Source organism: Condylura cristata, unplaced genomic scaffold (assembly GCF_000260355.1).
Source record: "Condylura cristata isolate star-nosed mole 26May11 unplaced genomic scaffold, ConCri1.0 scaffold00004, whole genome shotgun sequence".
Lineage (NCBI taxonomy): Eukaryota > Metazoa > Chordata > Mammalia > Eulipotyphla > Talpidae > Condylura > Condylura cristata.
Window position 1 is genome coordinate 58507622 of NW_004567105.1, and position 25801 is coordinate 58533422.

General features: G+C 42.5%; 1 protein-coding gene across 2 annotated transcripts in view; it reads left to right on the plus strand.

The window, feature by feature from the left end:
* The window catches only part of CHDH (choline dehydrogenase), a 34062-nt gene extending 8261 nt beyond the window's left edge, over positions 1-25801 (plus strand). Inside the window, exons 3-9 of one of the 2 annotated variants that reach the window (XM_012735052.1) lie at positions 20124-20897; positions 21517-21668; positions 22170-22299; positions 22592-22726; positions 23637-23779; positions 23969-24071; positions 24674-25801. In XM_012735052.1, the coding sequence (XP_012590506.1) occupies positions 20180-20897; positions 21517-21668; positions 22170-22299; positions 22592-22726; positions 23637-23779; positions 23969-24071; positions 24674-25092 (1800 nt within the window). In that variant the 5' untranslated portion in view covers positions 20124-20179 and the 3' untranslated portion in view covers positions 25093-25801. Of the gene's footprint in view, positions 1-20109; positions 20898-21516; positions 21669-22169; positions 22300-22591; positions 22727-23636; positions 23780-23968; positions 24072-24673 lie in introns of those variants that run through there. The other variant, XM_004676056.2, reaches the window with a different exon arrangement.

The following is a 25801-nucleotide window of genomic DNA, read 5'->3' on the forward strand; positions in this document are numbered from 1 at the left end:
CCTGCTCCACACCTCCCCCCCCCCCCATCATCAGTGACCACACCAGCAAGGTTTGGGGGCAAGTGGGTGCTGCCGGAACAACCCAAGTCATCTGTGCAACAGAAAATGATAACCTATTTCAAAAGAAGAGGACTTCTGATTCATTTGTTTATTGTGTACCAATATGTAGGAGATGAGACTCACAGGAAGGAAAACTTTTACTTTTGAAGAAAATGCCTTTTCTAAAAAAATTTTCCAAAAATTGAGCTGTAGCACACATAGTAAAGTGTACTGACAGTGGATTTTGACTTACCTACCCAGTGACTGACACCTGGCACCGACAGACGAGCTCATCGTCTATATCGCAGATGGCCCAAGTGGGAGCCGTAGGCCATGTGCACGTCCATCCCCCTGAGGTGTCTGGACACCGGCGTTACAGAGGACCAGCCTCCCATCAGCCTCAGCAGCTGACCATTGGGAGGGCTTTGTCAGGCTGCAGGAGAGTGGCTGAACCTGTGCCACCTCTTACTCCCGCAGCCTGGTGTGCGTGCCCGGTGCTTTGTGCCCCGACACGTGCTGAGCGTGACTCTTGGCTCACGTGACCTGGCGCTGTAGGTTGGGCCTGTGGTGGGATGTGTCCTTGCATCCAACCTGAAGTGGAGTAGGCGTTTGACCTCTTGAGGTTGTTTCTGTTTGACATGGGACAGGTGGTGATGGCAAGACCCAAACCCAGGTTCTTGGAAGATTAAATGTGATAACCCAGGGGTAGCTGCCCCTCATTATTATTACAATGGTGATGAGTCAGTTTGGTTCTGTGGCTTAATAGATTGATCAGACAAATGCAGCTACAGGGAATTGTTCATATTACTCATACAGATATAGGGTGAGATGATTGAGAACTTTGTCAGAGGTCTCACAGAGATCACAGGTCAAAGTTGGGACTAGAAGACCAGGTCAAAAGCAGGTAACATGCTTCCAGTCCTCCACTGAGAGCAACCTGCAGACAGGTGAGGTGAGAATGAGTGTTCTCGCTCAGGACCATTGTCACCACCATGGCCCAGGGGTATAGTGACAGGTGTGAAGGCTAAGTAGCCAGGGTTGATATTGTGGTTTTGAGGTACTGAGGACCCTGATGCTCAAGAGTAGCTGAACTTTGTGCTGGGTCATCAGGCCTTGTCTAAGGTGATAAGGCTTTGAGTGCTGTTCACACGAGTTCACAGGGTCCCTCATGTAGATAGACTCACTTTTTTTTTTTTTTCATGTAGCCATCTTTACAGTGTTATATATTGTCGGAGACCAGCTCCAACTTTTGAGGTGTCTGGAGGCAACACAGGCAGGACCCTAAGATGGGAAGGCGTCGGCTTGCAGAGATTCCAAGAGGGGGAGAGGAGTGGGAGTGAGGAAGACCTGGAGTCGGAGTTGGGTGCAAATCTTCCTGCTCTGCCTTTAGCAGAGGTTTATTTTATACATTTCCAGCAGGCAGGGGCATTAGCATACGAAAGAGGTTAAGATCACAATCACCTTTTTTCTAAGAAAATGGTCTGGGGTCTCAGGAATAGGAAATTTCTTGCTAATCAAGAAACTTGCTAAAAGGTTTCAAGTAAGTTTTTCTACTTTGAAGAAGCTTGCTAAAAGGTTTTAAGTAAGTTTCCTTGAGGTCTAGGCATAATTTGCTCTGAATAGGAGACTTAGGTGAATTTCCTTATCTAAAGACTAGATAGTAGAATCCTGAAAGACTAGCCAGAAAGACTTTTGTGGATTGCTTTGAAGTGTAGCAGGTAAAAAACTTGACTAGCTCTAAAATAGGCAACCTGGATGAATTTCCATATCTAAAGCCAGACAGTAGGAAGTTTGAGTAATTCTGTAGACGCTGAATAGGAGGCTAGGTGAGATAGCAGAATAAGATTTGGGTTTTCCTCAGTCCAGCAGTGAGAGACTTTGCAGAAACAGCCCTTTTGTTTTTATTGATCAGCCAGTTGTTAAGTCACTTTTGACTTCAGAGGAATTTCTCACCCTGGTGAGAAATTGTAGTGCTTGCTTGTCAGGGCAGGCAGGCCTTATGCAGCTGAGGCAATCCAATTGTAGGCTGAAAGTTGCTCAGAATATTTTGATATTACGATTATACAAAAAAGGGAGGTCATAACACAAGTTAGCATGGAAAGTCTGATCTTTCAGAGCTTTTCCCGAGCTACCCGGAATCTGTCAGACGATAGCCGTCGCATAGCTTGTGTCAATATATCAATTGAATAGTCTTACCAATCTCAAAAGTTCCCTTGCATTTTTTTTATAACAGTTTATTTTTACATCATTTTGTACATATTTTCCCCATCTCAATTGTAATCCCCGCAGGTTTCCCATCACCAAGTCACCCGTGTGCCATCACCATAATCCCGTGCACTTCCCCCCCCAACCCCCCCCCCCCCCCCGTTAGATGGACTCATTTTTTTACTGAATACCTTTTTATTATTTCTACCAGCATAAACAATTAGGGGACACACATCTGTGCTGTTTTTTTCATAGTTATGCAGAGCTCTGTGCTAGCTAAATTCTAGAAGTAGGATTGCTTGAGACAAAGGGCCATTCCTTTAAAATCCTGATGAACCCATTACCTTCTGGAAGGGTTTACATGCTTCTCAGCTGTGCCCAAAGCAGAGTCATTATTTGCCGATGGCCATGCTCCAGCCTGAGCTTCTCAGTGAAGCAAGCTTGGGCATCATTCTGCATGCAGGCCCTAGCTGAGATTGCTCAGCCCCTCCCCAGAGTTGTGTTACCTCTTCTTGGGTGACTGATGAAAGCCAGACTTCAGTGACTCAAAGGGTCTCACCTAAGCCAAGAACATTGCACTGACCAAAAGCTAAATAGGAAGTAATACACATGTGGACACACATGTACACATGCCTATTCAGGCCAAGATATGGTAAAGAAGCCTGTCCAGAGATCCTTTCACTGTCAATTCTCCAGCTGTGCAGCTCTGGAGGCAGTCCTGGAATGGTGCATAAGCATTTTATTCTGGTCACAATTCTTTTGAAACATGACTCCACCAAAATCATCAAATTTGTGCAATTGGTCACAAGCTCAAAATCTGGAAATCTGTCTTGTCATACAAGCAATTCTGACCACAAAATTTGGCAGATTTTCCAATACCAGCCTTCACCAACTAGTTTTAGAATCTTAAGTGAGAATTGTTTATTGCTTCAAAGAACTATGGTGATGAAAGCCACTAGCAATACACAGAATGGCGGGGCCCCCACTTGGTTACTCCTTATTAACATCAACTTTCCACTTGACCCATCTGCTCTATCAATCACTGGCATTTGTGGGGGCCTAAATTGATCAAAGGCAGAGACAGAGCAGGTGGAATTCTCCTCTCCCCCCATGCCCACTGACTTACTGAGCCCCTTCTGCTCAGAGCTTGGGCCCAGCCAAGGTTGGTCCTAGGAAAGGGGTAGGTCAGAGATACAAGACTGCCAAGTCAGAAGGAATCCTTGGATGCCACCCCAGACTTCAGCCCTCATCCATACAGGATTGCCCTGTATGACAACACTGAAATGAAAACACACACTATCCTGTGTCTGATTCCTACCCAAACCTCCCCTCATTCTCACACTGCTAATGCAGGGAACTCCTCTTCTACCCAGACAGCAAGGAAGTGGGAAGCGCTGTTTCCCCAATCTGGGTACCTGAGAAGTCACTGAGCTAGGGGTTAGGAGTCCCTGTCCCATAGATCTCCTTTTAGGGAGCAGAACCCTTCTTCTTGAGCCAAATGCATGCATTATGCCAGATGCACACATTGCATGCAGGTCCTGCCACTTTCTGACTCTGTGAGCCCCTGAGAGCCAGGAGCTTCCCTGCTCAGCCCAGCCCAAACACCCTTCTGTAAGGGTAGAAGGAGAAGTTCCTCAGGAAGGTCTCAGGAACAGGGAAACATTGCCTGAGTTGGGAGCCTCCCCATGGGAGGGGGAGGGTCTAGACACCAGGATTGCCCAAGGAGAAGAGAGAACCCTACCCAGCCTTGCCATGGTATGGGATGGAAAGCTGGAGCCTCATGTGTCCCAGAAAAGGCAAAGTAAGAGTGGACAAGCCCTCCCTGAGCTCTCCTGTTTCTAATTCAGCAAATCCTAGAATGGGGGTTGGCAGGGTGGAGGGTGTGTGTGTCTGGGGTGTGTGGGGCAGGGGGAGGCAGAGAAGCTGGAGAGAGTTGCCTCTCATCAGGGTCCAACAGAAAATCCCCTACTTAGTCCACCCCTGCCCAGCCCTATCCCGCCTAAGCATGAGAGAGAGCCGTCCCTCCTTTAAGGCCAGATGCAGAACCTCCATGCTAAGTTTGTTGGAGGAAAAGTAGTGATAGGGGCTTGGGGACCTGAGGGTAAGCGAGGTAAGCAGCAGCCTCTACCCTATGAGGGTTGTGCATTCATTTCCCAGTGGGCCTAGTGCCTCCTGGGAAGTTGCCCGTGCTCTGTCTTTGATTATCATCAGTTATCTCCAACTTGTCTAAAACTAATTATACAGCAACTGTATGTGAATCTGACACCTAGATTAGAATGAAAACATGGCACGTGCCAGTGAGGATTCCTGGGTTTTACCTCCCTGCTCTGAGGTGACAGCCCCTCTGAATTTTCTTTTTAGCTTACTCACTCATAGGTTGAATCACTTAATATCCAGAATGTATTGCATGTGACCATCCAGTTGCACAAACGTGATTTTTTTTTAAATTGTGGTTAATTTTACATAAAATCAGACTCACCATTTTAGGATTGGTAAATTTACAGTTTGGTGGCATTAAAAACATTTACTGTGTTGCACAACCATCACCACTATCCATTTCCAAAACTTTTCATTACCTCAAACAGAAGTTTGTCCATAGTAAATAATTACTCCCTGTTTCTCCCCCTAGTACCCGGTACTCTCTAGTTGGCTTTCAGTTTCTATGAATTTACCTTCTACAGGTGGAATCATATATGTGTCCGGGGTCCTTCACTTAGCTTAATGTCTTCAAGTTTCATCTGTGCTGTGACCTGTGTCAGAATCTCATTCCTTAAAGACTTACTGCTATTCCACTATATATACCACATTTTCTTTATCCATTTATCTGATGGCCATGTATGTTATTTCTGTCTTTTTGCTATTGTAAATAATGCTGCCACAATAATTTGCAAGTTATTGGCATGCACTACTTGACATGCTTGAGTCCCTGTGTGCAATTCCTTTAGGGTGTATGCATAGGAGTGGCATTATAATGCTGGGTCATATGGTAATTATGTGTTTAACTATTTGAGGAACTGCCAAACTATTTTCCATAGCAACTGTACTATTTTACCACTTTTATTTTCCCAACAACAAAGGGAGGATTGCTGGGAACTGAGGGTAGAGTTAAGCAGCCATGTCTGGTATGTAACCAGACATGTGGGCCTCAGAGGTCCTTGGTTTTTCTCCCCTTTTAGTGTGTTATTGGGGTTCCAGTTCAGCAGAACTGGTAGAACACATTCACCAGTGTATTTCTGTTCCTCCCCAAGTTATTCATTTCCCTTTTTGTAAATAAACATTTTATTAACCTTTTTGTGTGTTCCTGCAGTTGAGTGTCATTTTAAGCATACTGGTCAGAACCTAGAGTCAAGCTAACCCATTTTATACTGGGGTTGCCCTGTAGGAGTCTGGGCACCCTTGCCAAAATCAAATGACCCATCTATGTGGTACTGGGATTGCTGTAGTATTCCACTGGCTTATATATCTGTCATTATGTCATCACCACACTGCTTTAATTACTGCAGTTTTTTAGTAAGATCAGGAACGTTATTCTTTTTCAGATTGTTTTGGTAATTTGGGGGTCACATGAGATTCCATATGACTTTAGCTGTTCTTATACTTCTGCAAAAAACACCGTTGGGATGATTGCATTGAATCTGTAGTTTTGAGTAGTATTGAGTAGTATGTCATTTTAACAATATAAAGTCTTCCAATTCATGAATATGGGTTGTCTTTCTTTTTCTCTGTGCATTCTTTAATTTCAGCAATGTGTTATAGTGTTTAGTGTCAAGTTCTTGAACTCCTGTTGGAATGTAACAATACTTTATTCTTTTTGATAATGTTATAAGTAGAATTGATTATTTAATTTCACTGTGATATAGAAGTGCAACTGACTTTGTGATTGTTTTTTTTCCTTTTGTTGCATATGCCTTTGGCTATCGAGTCATTGGTGAGTTTGCATAGCTCTGTGTGTGTGTGTGTGTGTGTGTGTGTGTAATCTCTAAGGGTTCTTAAGGTAATTTTCTTCTTTTTATTATATATATATACATATTTACATCATTCTTCATTTTGTACATTTTTTCATCTTGGTTGTAATCTGCATGAACTTTTGCTTCTTTTAAAATTTTAATGCCTCTTATTTCCTTTCCTTGTTTAATTGCTCTGGCTAGAACTTCCAGTACTGCATTAAACAGGAGTAGCAAAAGTAGGCAATTCTCCTGATGGTCCTGATTGTAGGGGAAGAGTTTATCTCTTCATCTTGTTACTTGAGTATGATGTTTGTTGAGGGATTTTTAATTATGGTCTTTGTTGTGACCAGGAAGCTTTCTTCTATTCTTGATTTACTGAGTGTTATGATCATAACAGGATGTTGAATTTTATCATTCTATTAATGTGGTTTATTGTATTGATTGATTTTTAAATGTTGAATCATTCTTATATAAATCCCACATGGTCATAGTATATAGTGTTTTCCAATATGCTGATGAATTCAGTTTTCATTTATTTTATTGAGTTTTTGTGCCAATATTCACAAGATATATTGGTCTGTAGTTTTCTAATAATATCTTTGGATTAGTAAGATTTTGAGAAGCATTGATGTTAATGCTTTGAATTTTGGGTAGAAGTCAGGAGAATGGATGTTTCTCAGTGTTTTTCTTTGTGGCATGGTTTTCTGATACTGTCTTCTTACTAGTTATAGATCTATCTATATTTTCTATTTTTTCTGGATTCAGGGTGTGTTTCTTGATTCTGGGAGTGTTTAGGTTATCCAATTTGTTGATGAGCAGTTCACAGCAACTCTTAAAATCCTTTTAATTTTGGTAAAATCAGTAGATATACACACTTTCATTTCTGATTTCTAATTGTGTCTTATCTATTTTTCTTAGTCACCCACGTAAAGGTTTGTCAATTTATTTTGAATATCCAACTTTTAGTTTGATTTTATGTATTGTTTTTCTGTTCTTTATCTCAAGTCTTTATTATTGCCTCCCTTCAGCTAGTTTTGGATTTAGGCTGCTCTTCTTTTTCTGTTTGCTTAAAATGAAAAGCTAAGCTATTAATTGGTATCTTTTTTTAATGAATGCATTTGCAATCCTAAATTTCCCTCTCAACATTGCTCTTATTGCATCCTTTAGATTTTGTTATGTTTTGGTTTTGTATTCCTTTTTTCTCAGGTATTTTCTAATTTCCCTTGTACTTTCTTTCCCAACACATTTGTTGTTTAGAGTATGGTGTTTCATTTTCATTTATTTGAGAATTTTCCAATTTTCTTTCTATTATTGACTTGTTTCATTTCACTATGATCAGAAGATATGTCACATGATTCAACTTTTTAAAATGCTCTAAGGATGGTTTTGTGACCTAATATATGGTCTATCTTAGAGAATGCTCCATGTGCACTTGAAAAGTGCATTCTGCTTTTGTTGGGTGGAGTTTTGTTTATATATATTAAGTCCAGTTGTTTTATAGTGTTAAATTCAAGTCTTCGACTCCTGTATTGATTTTCTGCCTGGATATTTTACCCATTATTGAAATCTGAGTATTAAAGTCTTTGTTATTATAAAGCTGTGTATTTCTCACTTTAAATCTGCCATTGTTTGCTTCATGTTTCAGATTTTTGATATTGGGTACATATACCAAATCCATATTTTAGCATTATATATACAGTTCTAATTAAGGGCATACTATCCAGTAGTTTGCTTTTTATATACTTTTAAAAAATATTTATTTATGCATACAGAACTGGGGTACAGGCCAGAAGTGCAGGGGCAGTGAGAGGCTTCACCAGAGACAGAGTGGGGAGCAGAACAGGCAGATGGATAAAGTACACTGCTGAGGAGAGCCGTGGGCAGGTCAGGAGTGGTCTGCCGTGCCATGTGGATCACCTCCAGGGCAGAGATCGAACTCATGTTGAAGTGGCTTTAGCTTCTTAGTGCTCTGCTTTAACCCACTGCGCCACCAGGGAGGACCTGCTTTTTTTTTTTTAGATTTATTTATTTGTACTTACAGAACTGGGGTACAGGCCAGAGGCTCAGGGGCGGTGAGAGGCTTCACCAGAGACAGAGTGGGGAACAGAACAGGCAGATCGACGAAGTACACTGCTGAGGGGAGCAGCGGGCGGGTCAGGAGAGGTCTGCCACACCATGTGGTCACCTCCGGGGCAGGCGGGAATTGAACTCATGCGGGAGCGGCTTTAGTTTCTCAGTGCAGTGCTTTAACCCGCTGCGCCACCAGGGAGGGCCAAGGGAGGACCTGCTTTTTATATTTTGAATATATGTTTAGGATTCATCCATGTTGTCGTTCCTCCATTTTCATTGCTGTTTTGGGTGTATTAGTATGACTGTGCTACAGCTTTTTCTATGTCCTTTGTGCTGCCATGTTCACTTCGAAGTCACCTTGTCAAATTCTACAGACCTATAAATCAATTTAAGGAATATTGACGTCGTAACATTAGATCTTCCTATACATATTCTATTTAGCTCATCTTCAATATCTACCCACAATGTTTTATACTTTTCCGTATATTTCTTAAACTTACTTTGTTAAATTTACTCCTAAGTATTTCCTATTTCCTGATGCTTTTGTACATATTGTTTTGTCTTATGATTGCCCCACAGAGAGTGGAATCAACCTCACTACCAGACAGAATTTGTTTGAGTGTTGACACTGATGAAACCACACATGTACCAAGAAGCTATGAAAGGTTGATGACTCAAATAATGGGTTCTTGGGAAGAGCAAGATAAACATGCATACCCATTCCAGGATAGCTTGAAGTGAAGGAAACATTGAGTGTTTCTGGTTTTTATTACGGTTTTATTATGGTTGGGGAGTGGAACCAAGGTGAAGCTTTCTTTGTGAGTTTAATTTACATGCCTTGAACTTCCCTACTGAAAGTAAGAGTAGGAATGTCATGAATGTTCTTATTGACTTCCCCAGGTATGAGGGAAGGAGGAGGAGTAGGAATTGAAAGCTATCAATAATCAATTTAAAAATATAATTGAATTCTGAGCTCAGAGGGAAAGCTGTCAGTCTTTCCTCACTTACTACAAAGTTAGTAGGTATTTCCTAGATGCCTTTATCAGAAAGTCCTCATCTATTCCTTAAATACACAGAGGTTGTTTTAAATGTCGAATGCTTTCTGTATTAAGATAATTGTATAATGTGCTTTCTTTTTGGTCATTAATGTAATGTACATTGATTGAGTTTTGAATCTTGAACAAACCTTGCATTCCTGGAATTAACTCTATTTCGTTAAAAAGTACACTTTTTATATGTTGCTAGCTTTAATTTGCTAAAATTTTGTTAAAAGTTTTTACATTTTTGTTCATGATGAATAGCCTTTGGTCTTTATTTCTGTTGTTGCATCTTTGGTTTGATAAGAGAATCATGCTGACTTTATAAAATGAGTTGGAGATTGTTTTCTATTAAATTAGTGATATTCCATCTTGTTACATTTTACCAGTGAAATCTAGAGTTTTTTGTGGGAGGAATTTAAATTATGACTTCAATTTCTTTAGTAGAGACATACAACTATTTAGAGTATGTGGTCTTTTTTGAGTAATCTTTGATATTTTATTTCCTGAGAGTTATCTCCATATCATCCTAATTATAAAAGTTATTGGCATAAAGTCATCATAATATTCTTATATTTTCCTTTGCCTATGTGTTTATCTTTTTCTTAGAGATTATTACTTTTATTAACAAAATTGTGGTTTTAATTTTATTTAATTTTTATTTTAAAATTTGTTTTTATTTTTGTTTTGCTACCCCATTTCTTTTGATTACTGTGGTATTTTTTTCCTGATATTTTATATACATTTTCCTCATTCTTCCGTTTTGTATAATGCATGCTTTCTCCTCTTAGGTGTAGTCCCGTAAAATTCCCACCACTGATTTCACCCAGGCACCATCAACACAGTCCCTTGTGGAAGAACACATTCCTTCTCCTCTTTTGTTTCCTCTTCCTTCAGTGTCTCTGATTAATAGTTGTCTGTTAATTTTGTTTTTTAATTTATTATAATGATTATTTCCTGCTTATTGGTTCCCCTACATTCCTCTTACAAATGAAATCATCCAATATTTTTCTTTTCCCTTCTGGTTTATTTTACAGAGCATAATCTCTTCTGGCTCCATCCATGTTGAATGGCATGAGCTTATCATTTTTGATTGCTGAATAGTATTTGATCATATATATATATACATCTAGATATATATCATGAATATATATATCTATATATGTAAATATATATAGATAGATACACCACATCTTCTTGATCCAGTCATCTATTTTTGGGCATTTGGGTTGTTTCCATATCTTACCTATTGTAAATAGTGCTGTAGTAAACAGGGGTACAGGTATACTTTTGAATTAATGTTTTTGTGTGCTTTGGGAAGATTCTTAGGAGTGAAATTGTTGGGTCATATGGAAATTCCATTTTTAATAGTTTGAGGAACCTCCACACAGCTTTCCATAGTGGTTGGGCCAATTTGCACTCCCACCAGCAGTGCAGGAGAGTTGCTTTTTCTCCACATCCTTGTCAACATTTGTTGTTTCCTTTTTTTTAATATGTGACATTTGCTGGTGTAAGGGTGGTAGCTCATTGTGGTTTAGATTTGCATTCCCCTGATTGAACATTTTTTCATATGCCTGTTGGCCATTTGCATTTCCTTCTTGGAGAAATATCTTTTTAGCTCTGTCCATTTTTAACTGTTTGCTTAACTTTGTTTTTGTTGAGTTGTGTGAATTCTTTGTAGATCTTTGTGATCAGTCCCTTATCTAGTACAAACTTTTTTTCCCAATCAGTAGGGTTATCTATTTTGATTAATGCTTCTTTTACTGTACAGAAGCTTTTTAATTTGATGTAGCTGCAGTTGTTTAGGTATTCTATTTCTTCTAGATTTGGATGATTATATAGTTCTAGGAATTTGTTCATCTCTTGGAGATTGTGAAACTTGTTTGCATATAACTGATCATAGTAATCTCTGATTATTTTGATTTCTGCTATGTTGTAATTTCTCCTCTTTCATTTATAATCCTATTTATTTGTGCTTTCTCCCATTTTTTTTTTTTCATGACCTGGCTAGAGGTTTGTCCATTTTGTTCATTTTTTTCAAACAACTAACTTTTGGTTTTCTTCATGGTTCAGGTTTTTTTTTTAAATTTCTATTCATGATTGATTTTTATTATTTTGGGGTTTTTGTTCTTTTTCCAGTTCTTTAAGGTGGGAAATTAGGCTGTTTCTTTGAGTTCTTGTTTCTTTATGTAAACCTGCATTGCTATCTGTCTCCCTTTTATATCTTTTATTATGTCTCATACATTCTAGAGAGTTGTGTTCTGATTGTGTTGGTCTCAAGGTATTTTTTTATTTCTTCTTTGCTCTTCATTGATCCAATGATCTTCCAGAAGTGTAGGTTTCAATCTCCATGAGATTAGAGGGTTCCTTGCTTTCATCTCATAGTGTATGTCTAGTTTGATGCCTTTATATTGAGAAGATAGTTGGTATGATTTTGATCTTAGTATTATCTGGTGATATTTGTCTTACAACAAACATCAACAGTATGTGACTGATTCTAGAGAATTATCCATGTGCATTTGAGAAAATGTGCACTCAGATTTTTTTGGGGGGGGAGGGGTGTGAAGTATCCTATAGATATCTGTTAACCCCATGAGGTCTAGGTCCTTATAGAGTTTTAGTGTCCTTATTTTTTGTTGCATCAATCCTGTCCATTTGTGAGAGTAGTGTGTTGAAATTTCCTACTACATATGTATTTTCTTTAATGTCTTTTTTCAGAGATGATCATAATTGATATATTTTGATGCTCCTTCATTTGGTGAATATGATGATGAGTGTTATGTCTACCTGATGTATTGTCGCCCTAATTATAATGTGACCATCTATGTCACTATATTGTTATTTTTAAAGATTTGTTTATGCATACAGAACTGGGGTACAGGCCAGAGGTGCAGGGGAGGTGAGAGGATTTACCTGAGAAAGGGTGGGGAGCAGAACAGGCCAACTGATGAAGTACACTGCTGAGGGGAGCAGCAGGCAGGTCACTGTACCTCAGGGGCTGGGGATCAAACTTGTGCAGAAGTGACTTTAGCTTCTCAATGGTACACTTAACCCGCTGTGCCACCAAGGAGGGCCCACATTATGTTTTTTTAGTTTGGACTCTGTTTTATCTGATAATTACTACTATTCCTACCTTATTTGATCCATTTGCTTGTAGGATTGTCTTCTAACCCTTTACTTTCGATCTATGTTTATCTTTTCTAGTTAAACATGTTTCCTGTAAGCAGCAAAAAGTTGGGTTCTGTTTTTTAATACAGCCTACTACTCTGTGTCTTTTTATTGATGAGTTTAGTCCATTTACATTTAGATTTAATATTGAGACATTGGCATCCGTATTAGCCATTTTGTCTTTCTGTGATTCTATCCTTTACCTTATTCTGTTCTTACTCTTCATTCCTTTGTTGGTTTTGTCTTTAGAGTTTCTTGTAATGTTTTTTGGAGTGGGGGCTTAGTAGTGATTTTCTGAGAAGGTTTTTATTTTTCCTTCATAGAGGAAGAAGAGCTTTGTGGGACATTCTTGGTTGGCATTTGTTGACTTGGAGTTTGTTAAATATGTCACTCCACTCTCTTCTTGCCCAAGACTGATGTTAGCCTAATTGGTTTTCCTTTATAGGTTATCTGTTTCTTCACCCTCATTAGTTTAATTGTTTTTTCTTATCCTGGACCTTTGGAAATTTTACTATTATGTGTCTTTCCATACTTTTCCTTTTGTTGTGGTAATTCAGTGTTCTAGCTTCCTATATGTCTTTTCTTTCTTCATACGTGGGGAGTTCTCTACAATTATCTCCTTGAAACCTTTCTCAGGTTCTTTGTCTCTCTCCTCACCTAGGATTCTTATAACTCTTATATTTCCTTTCTTCATGGTGTCAGGTATTTCTTGAAGTGTTCCTTCATTCTTTTTTCTTTATTTTTCTTTTCTTCTTTGGTTCTTTTTATGTCTGTACCTTCGAGAGTACTGATTCATTCTTCCATTCTGATTCATTTCTTCCATTTTATTTTCATGACTTTTCCCTGAATTCTTGAGCTTATCTGCTAATCTCTGGATATCCTCCAATTCCTTCACTTTCTTCCTCAGTTCATTGATTATATTCTTATCTCTTTCTGCATTTTCTGTTAACTTTTTGTTTGCATTATGGCCTTTTTGAATTCTTTGTCTGTTAGGTGGAGATATCCTGTGTCCATGTTACAGGTTCTGGAGGTTGACTTTATTTCTGTGGTGCATTGTTCCCAGAAGGGCCTGCTTGATCATTTGTAATTTTCTTTCTTCCCTTGGTTAGCCTTTGGCTTTGTTCAGTTCATAGTGTCCCTGTACTGCATAGTGCCCCTGTACAAAGAATAACTTCTCTTGCTCGGGCGGTAATGTGTCTGCTTAGTGTCTGAGATGCTGTGGCTGGTTACATGTCCAGACAATATTCTGTTATGGTACACTCTTCTATTATGTTGGTCTGAGTTGTGCTTTGCACTAGGAGACCCACTTTTCTGGCCCCCTCTGCATAGGATGGGAGCCAACATCTCAACCTATGGTAGTCAACAGTCAAGTACCTGTACTGCTGTTGTAGTCAACAGTAGAGTATTGCACCTCCAAACACGCACAAGCCCACTGGGAAGTGACAGAGTAAGAATTTTTATTACTCTGAGGTTAAGGATGCAAGAAATTTAAAAACCCATCCTTGATTTTGATGGTAAATTTTATATTTAAACTCTGGTCTCATTGCCCCCACTGAAGTTGTCTTCTTGGCCAAGGCTGCCTCGCCTCACCCATCATTGATCCACATCCCCTTTTCTCTGATATTTTAAAGATAACAAATATAATTTATCAATTTGAGACCTGGCTTTTCTAATATAAGCTATTTATTGCTATATATTTCTCTCAATGCATTACTTGTATTACACACATCTTGGTCTGTTGTGTTCCATTTTAATTCAGTTTAAAATTTTACTAATTTTTTTGTGACTTATTATTTCACTTAAATTATTTAGAAGTGTGTTGTTTAATAATATTTGGGGTTTTTTTCCAGATACATTTTATTTCTAAACACTTGAGATCAGAGACTATATATTATTTCAGTTATTTTAAATTTATTGAGATTTTCTTTGTAGTCAAAGTGTTTCTTTGCAATAATTATGACTAGATGTAAATATACATTTTTTGTTCTTTGCTCTTTATATGTCCTATTTCAGATTTTCTACCTCTTTTGATTATTCTAAATGATTTTATCTCCACAATTGTCTTATTAGCTGAAAATCGTAAATTTGGTGGTTGCGCCAGGGCTTACAAATGTATGAAAGTTTTGTCTTGCTGTTGTTTGGATATTCAATAATTCCTAGGTTCAATTAGTCTATGATGTTGTTCAAGTTTTTTATATCTTTAGTAATTGTTTACCTGTTGTATCTATTACTGAGAGGGGAATATGGAAGTTTTTGCATGTAATTGTGCATTTATCCATTTCTCTTTTCAGGTCTACAAATTTTTGCTTCGTGATTTTTAAACTCGGTTAGGCAATACAACTTTAGAATTATATATTTATGATTAATTTATGCTTTATAATTTTTAAATGTCTCCTCAACATATCAAAATTTCTTTGTATAGAAGTTGATATTATCTGATATTAAAAAAAAACACTTTTGCTTAGTGTTAATATGGAGTTGCTTTTTTCCATTTTTGTATTTTACTCATGTCTTTATATTTAGAGTGGATTATTTTTGTAGACAGTTTGTAGTTAGGTTGCTTTCTTTTAACCCCATCCAACAATCTGCATTTTGATTGAAGTAATGAGACTATTTCCATTTAATGCAATAATTGATATCATTAGATAGTTTTTGCTCTTTGCTCTTTTTTTTTTTTAAGATTTTATTTTATTTGTACATACAGAACTGGGGTACAGGCCAGAGGCTCAGGGGCAGTGAGAGGCTTCACCAGAGACAGAGTGGGGAGCAGAACAGGCAGATCTACAAAGTACACTGCTGAGGGAAGCAGTGGGTGGGTCAGGAGAGGTCTGCCACGCCATGTGGTCACCTCCGGGGCAGGCCGGGATTGAATTCATGCAGAAGTGGCTTTAGCTTCTCAGTGCAGTGCTTTAACCCGCTGCGCCACCAGGGAGGGCCATCTTTGCTCTTTTTTTGTCCCCAGATTCTTCTACCACTTTTGAGTATTTTAAATGATTTTTATCTCCAAATTACTTGATTTGTTGACTGTGTCAAGATTTACAATATATATCTTTATCTAATCACAGCTTTCATACATAAAATATTATACCCTTTATGTATGATTTAAAACCCTTGCAAAAGTATACTTGTTTCTTCCCCTTCCATTCTTTATGCTATTGGTATATGCAATTTAATGCTATCATAAACCCTACAATATATTTTACTACTTTTGCTTTAGCAATTATATTTAAAAAATTAAATGATACTGTAGTTACCTACTGTATGTTAACAGTGGCCTGTTGTGGTATGTATATCCTAGTTCGAGAGCCTGGAAATATGTTAATCTAATTTGAAAGAAAGAATTTACAGGTGAGATTAAAAATTTTAGATGAAGAGATGGTCCTAGATTATTCAGGTCAATTACTAAGTAATCACAAGTGTCCTAATGAGATGGAGATACCATGACAGATTGTAGTAGTACAAGGAAGGATGCATTAGCTCCCAAACTCTAGAAAAGGTATGGAAACATATCCTCCCCAGGAAGCTTCTAGAAGGAACCCATCCTGCCTATACCTTGACTTTAGTTCAGTGAACCTGATTTCAGAATTCTGGTCTCAAGAACAGTAAGAGAATAAATTTGTGTTGTCTTAAGCCACCAAGTTTATGGTAATTTGTTATAACAGCCATGGAACTTAATATATCTACAGTCTTTATAATTTCTATTGCTCTTCATTTCTCTGTATACATTAAAATTTCCATCTGGTTTCATACTCCTTTACCTGAAGAACTTCCTTTCACATATCTTGAATTGCAGGCCCACTGGCTTTTGTTTCTCTGAAGACATAGTTCTTTTTCATATCTGAAAATACACCCACTGGGTTTAGAGAGTTCTATGCTTACTGCTTTTTTTTAGTTTCTCTCCCCAGTTGTCATTCCATTATCTTTTGGATTGACTGTCTTCTGATCAGAAGTTAGCTGTCACTTTTATGTTTATTCTTCTTCATATAATGTTTCTTTGGCAGCGGGGGTGGGGGGGCGGGGGGGGGTATGTCTGAATGCCTTGATGATTTTGTCATTATTGTGAGATTTCAGAAATTTGACAACGATTGTACCGAGATTTCTTTTTCACTTTTGTTTTGCTGTTTTTTGTGTTGCGATAACATTGGCTTACAACACTGTATATGATTCAGAGGTTTGAGATCACACATCTTCAGATGTATCTTACCACATCACAGCCACTACCAAGGCACCTATAGTCCTCCATCATAGTCTATTAGCCCTCCATCCCTCGCTTTCCACTCTCCCACACTTCCTCTGGCCAACTCAATTCTACAATCAGACTTCTGGGTTTGTTACTGGTTTGGTTCTTTGTTTTTCTGTATTCCACATATATGTGAAACTACCTGTTACTTGTCTTTCCCCTTCTGCTTTTGCTTAGAATTATCCCCTCCAGTTCCATCCACATTATCTCAAATGAAAATCATTCAATTTTTTATAACTGAGTAGTATTCCATTGTACTCAATTACAATATACATATTCATACACCTTCATCCACTCATCTGTCATTAGATACTTGGTTGTTTACAAGTCAAGTTTGACTATTGTAGTGTTACAGTGAACAGATGGGTGCACATATCCTGTTGAAATAGTGTTTTTGCTTTCTTCAGATGGATAGGTAGAGTAGAATTGCTGTATCATATGGTACCTTTATTTATTTATAAAGATTTATGCGTACAAGAACTGGGGTATAGGTCAGACATGAGGTGGGTGAGAGGATTCACCAGACAGAGTGGGGAGCAGAACGGGCAGATGAACTGAAACACACTGCTGAGGGGAACAGTAGGTGAGACAAGAGAGGTCTGCTTTCCCATGTGGATCACCTCCCTTGCTGGGGATGCTGCAGTGACTGCTGATAGCTTCTGAGTGCTGCACTTTAACCCCTTGTGCTACCAGGGAGGCTCCCCATATGGCACATTTAAGTATTTTGAGAAACCTCCATACAGTTTCCCTAATGCTAATGCAATAAACCTTTCTACCAATGGTGAATGAGGGTTCCTGTTTTTTCCATACCCTTGATAACACTTATTTCCAATCTTTCCTAGTCTTTCTGTTATAGGCCATTCTCTTGGATGTGAGCAGTATCTCATTGTGATTTTGATTTACATTTCCCTGACCAAAAGTAGTGATGAGTATTTTTTCATGTGCCTGTTGTAATCTGTATGTCTTCTTCAGAGAAGTGTCTATTTAGCTCTTCTACCCATGTTTCATTGGAATATTTTCTTTTTGTTGAGTTGCATGAGATATTTATAGATCTTGGATATCAGCCTCCTGTCAGGTGTATGAATTACAATTTTTCTCATTCGACAGCTTTTTTTTTCTCTTTTTTTTTTTTAAAGATTTATTTATTTATTCATACGGAACTGGGGTACAGGCCAGAGATGTGGAGGGTGAGAGGATTCACCAGAGACAGAGAGGGTAGCAGAACAGGCAGAGCAACGAATTACACTGCTGAGGGGAGCAGCGGGCGGGTCAGGAGAGGTCTGCCTCGCCATGTGGATCTCCTCCAAGGCAGGCGGGATTCGAACTCATGAGGTACTGGCTTTAGCTTCTTAGTGCTGTGCTTTAACCTGCTGAGCCACCAGGGAGGGCCTTTTTTTCTCTTTTAATGGTAGTTTCTGTCACTGTGTAGCTGTTTAGCTTGATGTAGCACATTTTTCTAACTTTTTTGTTTGCCTGACCACTGAGTCTTCAAAGACATACCTGAATCCGAAGTTGTGGAGTGCATATGGTGTGTGATAGTTATCTAGTTTCATTCCTTTGCATGTGGTATACACTTTTCCCCCACTGTACACTCTTGGCATCTTTGTTTTATGTCCACTGTCCATAAAAGTATGGGTTATTTTTGAGTTCTCAATTCTATTCCATTGTTCTGTGTCTATGTTTAGTCTGACACCATACTATTTTGATTACTATAGATTTACAGTATAAAAATATGGAACTGTGATGTCATTACTTTTCTCAGAATTGCTTTGGCTACCCTTTATGTTAAAATTGGTTATTTTAAGGTATATCTGATAGTTTAGATGTCTGGATGGGTTATTCCTTGGTTTGCTTCTATTAACTGCTTTATCTCTTTGTAATGAATCTTTTATTTTTCTTGCTTTTTTCTCTATTTTTTATTGAACATTAGACCTATGTATAGCAGACTAGAGAAACCAAGGTATGCCTTTTTACCTCTCAGTTCATTTATGGAATGCTGACTCAGTGTATTTAGGAGTTGAGTGGTGATCTGTTGCTGCCTGTGCTAGTGTGGGACCTGGGCACCGGGGTTCTCAGTGTTCCTCCCTTCTTCACATTTAGCTGGGGAAGCCCTGATACCTCTTTCTTCTGTGCCTGCATCAGGGGAGGGGATAGGACTCTTCTCTGTACTCTGACCTTTACCCTGTATCCAGAGACAGCCTCCTGCTGTTAGTTGGTGCAGGCTTATGGAGGGGAGAAAAAGTATTTATCTGCAATTTCTTGGTTTCTCACTTGTTGCAGCATCAGTCCTGGATAGGCCTGTGTTACTGAGCCTTAGAGGTGAAGCTCTGCTAGATGTTCTTATGTTGGAAGAGGACTTGACTAGATACCCTGATTCTTTTACCTATGTGTACTAAACTGGTTGGAAGTGATTTGAATATTGTTGTGAAAGGAGTCTCCAAAACTACTGGCATTTCCTTGTTAGAACTCCACCACTCTAAATATTGACACTTGAAGATTGTAGCTCCAAGCTCATTGCCTGCCAAAAAGCCCTACAGAGGATTCCATGGCCTCGGGTCAAAGGCTTTGAATTCTGAAGTCTGGAATCTCTTATTCTGATCTTATTTCAATTACTTCAGTCCTCACTGTCTCCATTGCACCAGACCCATCAGTTCTGAGGCAGATTTCTTGTTCTCTGTGTATTTCTAGAGCCAAAACATTATACGTCATGTATGAGCTCAACAATCATCTTGAATAGATGAGAAATAAGTACAGGGGCCCTGCTTTCTCTCTCCATCTGCAGCCCCCTTATCTCACCTGTATTCTAGCTGACAGACTCCTGCCCAGCCTCTAGATTCATGCATAAATCACACAGGAAAGCCTTTATGGAGGGATTCCCACTAGGTTTGGAGAAGGATCTCTCTCCTCCAGCCCTGTGCTTCTCAATCCTGGTATTGTAGACTCAGATTCCACCTACTTCCTCTTCCTAGCTCCCCAGAGCAGGGAAAAGCAGTCAGGCTTGCCCTTCCCTACCCCAGGTGGCCACCCACTTGAACTTTCAGGGAAACCTTTGCTATACTGGCATGGCTGCTCCAGCTTTAGGCTGACTCTGCATGCACATGCTAAGTCAAGATTTTTTTTTTTTAAGATTTATTTATTTGTACAGAACTGGGGTACAGGCCAGAGATGCAGAGGGTGAGAGGATTCACCAGGGACAGAGTGGGGTACAGAACAGGCAGATCTACGAAGTACACTACTGAAAGGAGCAGCGGGCGGGCCAGGGGAGGTCTGCAACGCCATGCGGTCACCTCCGGGGCAGGCGGGATTCGAACTCATGCGGAAGTGGCTTTAGCTTCTCAGTGCTGTGCTTTAAACCGCTGTGCCACCAGGGAGGGCCCAGCTAAGTCAAGATTTTTAAAGCTGCTTTTCCTGTTGCAGGAAAAGTGAATTATTCCACTCCCCTCCGTGAATGTAAGAAGTCTTTTGCTGGAAGCATGTGGTGCATCCTGCGAGGCTGGAGGCAAGGGTGTGTGGGCCCAGTTGGAGCCCTGACATGGGGAATCCTGGGACAGCAGCAGCTCCCAGTTGTCCGCACTCTGGCCAGCGTGAGCTCCAGAAGTAGAGATGAATACAGTCATGTGATAGTGGGTGCGGGCTCTGCTGGCTGTGTGCTGGCTGGACGGCTCACGGAAGACCCTGACAAGCGTGTGCTGCTATTGGAGGCTGGACCCAAGGACAAGCTTGCAGGGAGCAAGAGGCTCTTGTGGAAGATCCATATGCCTGCTGCCCTCGTGGCCAACCTGTGCGATGATAAGTACAACTGGTGCTACCATACGGAACCACAGCCAGGCATGGATGGCCGTGTGCTGTACTGGCCACGGGGCCGGGTCTGGGGCGGCTCCTCTTCCCTCAACGCCATGGTCTACATCCGTGGGCATGCTGAGGACTACAACCGTTGGCACCAAGAGGGCGCCGCAGGCTGGGACTACGCACACTGCCTACCCTACTTCCGCAAGGCTCAAGGGCATGAGCTGGGTGCCAGCACATACCGTGGTGGTGAGGGGCCACTGCGTGTATCCCGGGGCAAGACCAACCACCCACTGCACCAGGCATTCCTGGAGGCGGCACAGCAGGCTGGCTACCCCTTCACTGAGGACATGAACGGCTTCCAGCAAGAAGGTTTTGGATGGATGGACATGACTATCCATAAAGGTAGTTATGAGGCTATGCCCCATCTCTCTCTTAGGTTCTTCTAAAAACTGTTCTCTACCAAAGACCATCCTGTCTGTCTCTGACATGTGCATAAGGGTGGCTAAACTGGGACAACATGAGGTTGAGGGGATGGGACACACCACACTCCCCTGTAGGCCAAGGAATCCAACCCAAAGCTATTGAGAAATGACTCTGAAATGGTGACAACTCTGGCATTCCCTGTCCCTCCACCCCCACCCCAGTTTGTGTGACTAATGGAGAGTCAGCTCTCTGGCTAATGAGCCCAAATCCTTTAGAGACTTATAGGTGGAGAAACTGAGGCGTAGAGCAGTAACAGGCCTAGTTTACAGCAGGACTGAGGCAAAGCCAGCATTGGCCCAGGGATCCCATGTCTGCAGGGTTCTCACCCCTTTTAATCAACAGCTCCAGCTCGTTTCTATCACATGTTGAGGGTGAAGGCTGTTTCCCACCTTTATCCAGGTAGGTAGATAGGACTTTTTCATTTGGGTGGTTTTAGCTTATTTTTGAAGTTTGAACTTGCAGAGTCAGGGGACAGGCAAATTCTCATTTTCTCTAGCCCCTGTCAGGTCCTGCACCTAATCTCCTTTGTATCTTGCAGGCAAACGCTGGAGTACAGCTTGTGCATACCTGCACCCAGCACTAAGCCGCCCCAACCTCACTGCCGAGGCCCAGACGTTTGTGAGAAGGGTGTTGTTTGAAGGCACCCGTGCAGTGGGTGTGGAGTATGTCAAGAATGGCCAGAGCCACAGGGTGAGCAAATTCCCATGGGGGCAAGGCAGTGACCTCAGCTGTCATGCTCTCACCCCTGTCAGCACAGTGACGACAAGGGTGCAGCTAGAGACAATGGCCTGAAAGGCAAGGCATGAGGCTGTTATCCCCAAGGCCTCATAGGAGGAAAGAAAGCCTCCGTGCAGCGACCAGCAAGGAGCACAAGCCCTTGGCCTGCGCCTCCACGACTCCCCGTCCATACCAAGGAGCTAAGGACCATCAGCCTGGTCGTGAGCCACCCATGTGCTGTGCGCCAGGACTGTCCTCTCTCCCACCCTGGAGTCTGGTGCATGTCTTGCTTAATTTGAATTCCCGTGTTCATTTATGGCACTCAAGTACTATCCCCCTGTTTTTAAGACCATTGCACTGTATCAGGCTAAGAACCACACTTTATTAGTGATTCCACCACAGAGACACACCTCTCCCTCCACACACCATTTGGGGCTCCATCTCGCTTCCTACATGACCTTTTGCTCCTTCCAGGCATATGCCAGCCAAGAGGTGATTCTGAGTGGAGGCGCCATCAACTCTCCACAGCTGCTCATGCTCTCGGGGGTTGGGAATGCAGACGACCTGAGGAAACTGGGCATCCCGGTAGTGTGCCACCTTCCTGGTGAGCCCCTTTCTGCGCTGCTCCCCAGAGGCTGTGTCTGCTAAATCAAATGGTTTATTGTATTAGCATGGAGTGGGGCTGCAACTTGTGCCGCTAAACTGTGGCATCTTCCTATGAGCCTGCCGGCAGGTGGGGCTGCCATTAGTGCCACACTTTGGGCATGGGCCCTGCCCTCATGGAGGGTGTGGCTCGATGGGGTTGACAGTGGGCCACCTGGATTGCTCTAAGAACCATCCTGGGGGGAGAAGTATGTAAGACATGGCTAGTCATTTTTCTTACCCTCCCTCTTCAGGAGTTGGCCAGAACCTGCAAGACCACCTGGAGATATACATCCAGCAGGCATGCACCCGCCCCATTACCCTTCACTCAGCACAGAAGCCCCTGAACAAGGTCCGGATTGGTCTAGAGTGGCTCTGGAAGTTCACAGGTGGGTCTGTTCCGCTAGGCCCTTGCAAAAGGGTTGGGGGGAGGCGCTCACCTTCCTGAGCTGCCAAGGAAGGACTCTGGCCTCAGGTTGTTTGTTCTAAGCCGAGTTATATCATTTACCTCAGTCTCTCCAGTTCCTGATTGACAGGCTGGTGCTGCTCTTCCTCATAGGTGGACCAGCACCCCTGTGCTGGTACCATCCAGGGTTCAGGAGCTAGGAGAAAAGGCACAAAGGGGACACTGTTCTGCCAGCACCCATTTCTCTGCATTTTGTATGCCAGGAAATGGTGCGTTAAGTGCTCATTCACTCAGCATCTCTTTCTCACACATACTGTGCTAGAGGAGAATGCTTGAAGGTGATATTTATTCTAGTGGGGACAATGGAGAGAAACCAAGTAAATCTGCTAAGTTTTAGGTGAAGGAAAGACCAGAATGTTAGAGAATGGTGGTAGGGGTTCTGAGAGGCAGGAGAAAGTAGACATGTGGTGTCTGGAGAACTAATGCTTGAGGTGGGGAGGTCTGGGCTTGACCATGAGGGCCAGCTGGGTGTGAAGGCAGGAGCACCAGCAGGTAAGAGGAGATCTGGGCAAACCAGGTGAGGTGGATTGAAGGTTGACTTTAAAACTACAGTGGTCAGAGGGTGAGGTAACAACAGCTTGGGTTGCATGAAGAAGGAAACTTGGCTGAATCCAGCCCTGCATCCACTTCTCATGAGCTTCCATCCTGACTAACAGTTGAGTGGGCAAAGCTAAAGATTCTGGGCATGCAGCTGATATTTTCGCTCACTTGGGGGGAAACAATTGAGAATTGGGGTTCAGGCACTAGAGAAGGTACCCAGGAAAAGGAGAGGAAAGTAGGCACAGCTGCCCACCCTACTTGCTCATCCGCTTCCATTTTCTTCCCACCCTCAGGGGACGGAGCCACAGCCCATCTGGAAACAGGCGGGTTCATCCGGAGCCAGCCCGGAGTCCCCCATCCAGACATCCAGTTCCATTTCCTGCCATCCCAAGTGATTGACCATGGACGGACCCCCACACAGGAGGACGCTTACCAGGTGAGCACTCGTCTCAGTGGCCCACGAAGCAGGGTTTCAGGATGGGGAGCCCAGGGGTGGAGTGAAGCAGACCCTGTGGAGCATGGAAAGGAGAAGCAGGGCCCAGTTCAAGGGAGGAGGCTCGGGGCCCTCTCCGCTGCTCAGTGTCCAGGGGTTGATGGGAGTCACTACTTCTCGGGGTTCTTCTAGGTGCACGTGGGGACCATGCGGGGCACGAGTGTGGGCTGGCTCAAACTGAGAAGTGCCAACCCCCAGGACCACCCCGTGATCCAGCCCAACTACTTGTCAACAGGTAACTCACCCACCTTAGTCTCCCAAGGCCTGTGGCATCCCTCACTGAAGGTGTGCCTCCTGGCCCTGAATCTCACCTCAGATCACATTTTCTAAAGACACATCACCCTCTGCTCTTGCCCCGCCCCACCATTCTAGGCTCTGAGCTTGGACCTGCTCCGTAGTACCCTGGGGTACCTTGCAGCTTCAGGCCAGTCTGCCAGGAGGGGCCAGGGGAACGTAGGGCTCACTTTGCATCTTTCCCCACTGGTGCTCTCAGCAGCCTCTAACAGTGAATTACATTCCGGGACCTACCTCTTCCTCTTTGCATGCAGCAAAAATGAGCACGTCCCTCCTGGCAGGCATCGCCCAGGAATGTCTGAGGAGGTGCTCCCAGCATATATACTTAGCCTTATTTACACAAATCCAGACTGTGTATTTAAATCCAGGGCAATGTCTCTGGACTGCATGGGATTGTGGTAGGTGATAAGTTACCTGGTGGTTCAGACCTCCCTATCTCAAACTGTGTCCCCTCAGGCAGCTAATTGATTCTCTCCCTGCTGAGAATCTTCCCATAAAGCCAGAATGATCAGAGGAGTCACTGTACTTGTTTCTTCTCCACAGAAAATGATATTTTGGACTTCCGTCAGTGTGTGAAGCTGACCAGAGAAATTTTTGCACAGAAAGCCCTGGCACCATTCCGGGGGAAAGAACTCCAGCCAGGAAGCCATGTACAGTCAGATAAAGAGATCGATGCCTTCGTGCGGGCAAAAGCGGACAGTGCCTACCACCCCTCGTGTACCTGTAAGATGGGCCAGCCCTCCGACCCCACTGCTGTGGTCGACCCACAGACCAGGGTGCTCGGGGTGCAAAACCTCAGGGTGGTCGACGCCTCCATCATGCCCAGCGTGGTCAGTGGCAACCTCAATGCCCCCACGATCATGATCGCAGAGAAGGCAGCTGACATCATTAAGGGCCAGCCAGCACTCCAGGACAAGGATGTCCCTGTCTACAAGCCTGGGAGCCTGGCCACTCAGCGCTGACGCAGCCACGGCCCAACAAGGCCCTGAGGAGCCAAGCGGCCAGCCTAGCCTTGCTCCAAAGGCTCATTCCTGAAACTGTCTAAGGAAATGAGACCAGCACTCATTTCCAGGTTTCTTTCTCCCAGCAAGCCCCTGCCTCCTGGAGGGCAGTGGAAGTGCCCTTCCACGGCGCTCTCCCACGCAGGGTCTTCCTTCTGCTGCCTGTCTCAATCCTGCTGGACCTCTCCCAGCCTCCCCGAGAAGACAAGCCCTGAAATGCCTTATCCAGGCTTGTCAGAGCCAGAGCACTGTGCACAACTCGACCTGTACTGCATTCTCCAAGGCAGGCACCTTCCACCACTGACCTCCGGCTGAGCCTACAAGTCATGCTCAGTTTGGGCCTGCACTGGGCTTCCCTGTTCAGAGGGAGAGCCGCCTGCTAGAAGAAACACAGCCTTTTCCTCCCTCCTCAGCTCCCTCTTTCACTCCCAGAGTGAGGCAAGAATAGGTGCTTGGGGGGAATCACCCCCAGGGGCTTGTGACCCACCTGTCCACTGCCTGGTGCTGATTAAACATGATCCCACTGACATGATTTCTGGACTTTATTCAGGGAGGTAAGCGTCACAAGGAACTCTTTGCTATCATAGTTTCGTTCATGACGCAGCACTTTAAACGCTGTTCTGTGTCCAGGGAACAGAGAGACCCAGAGTAAACCCCCACATACCGGCCA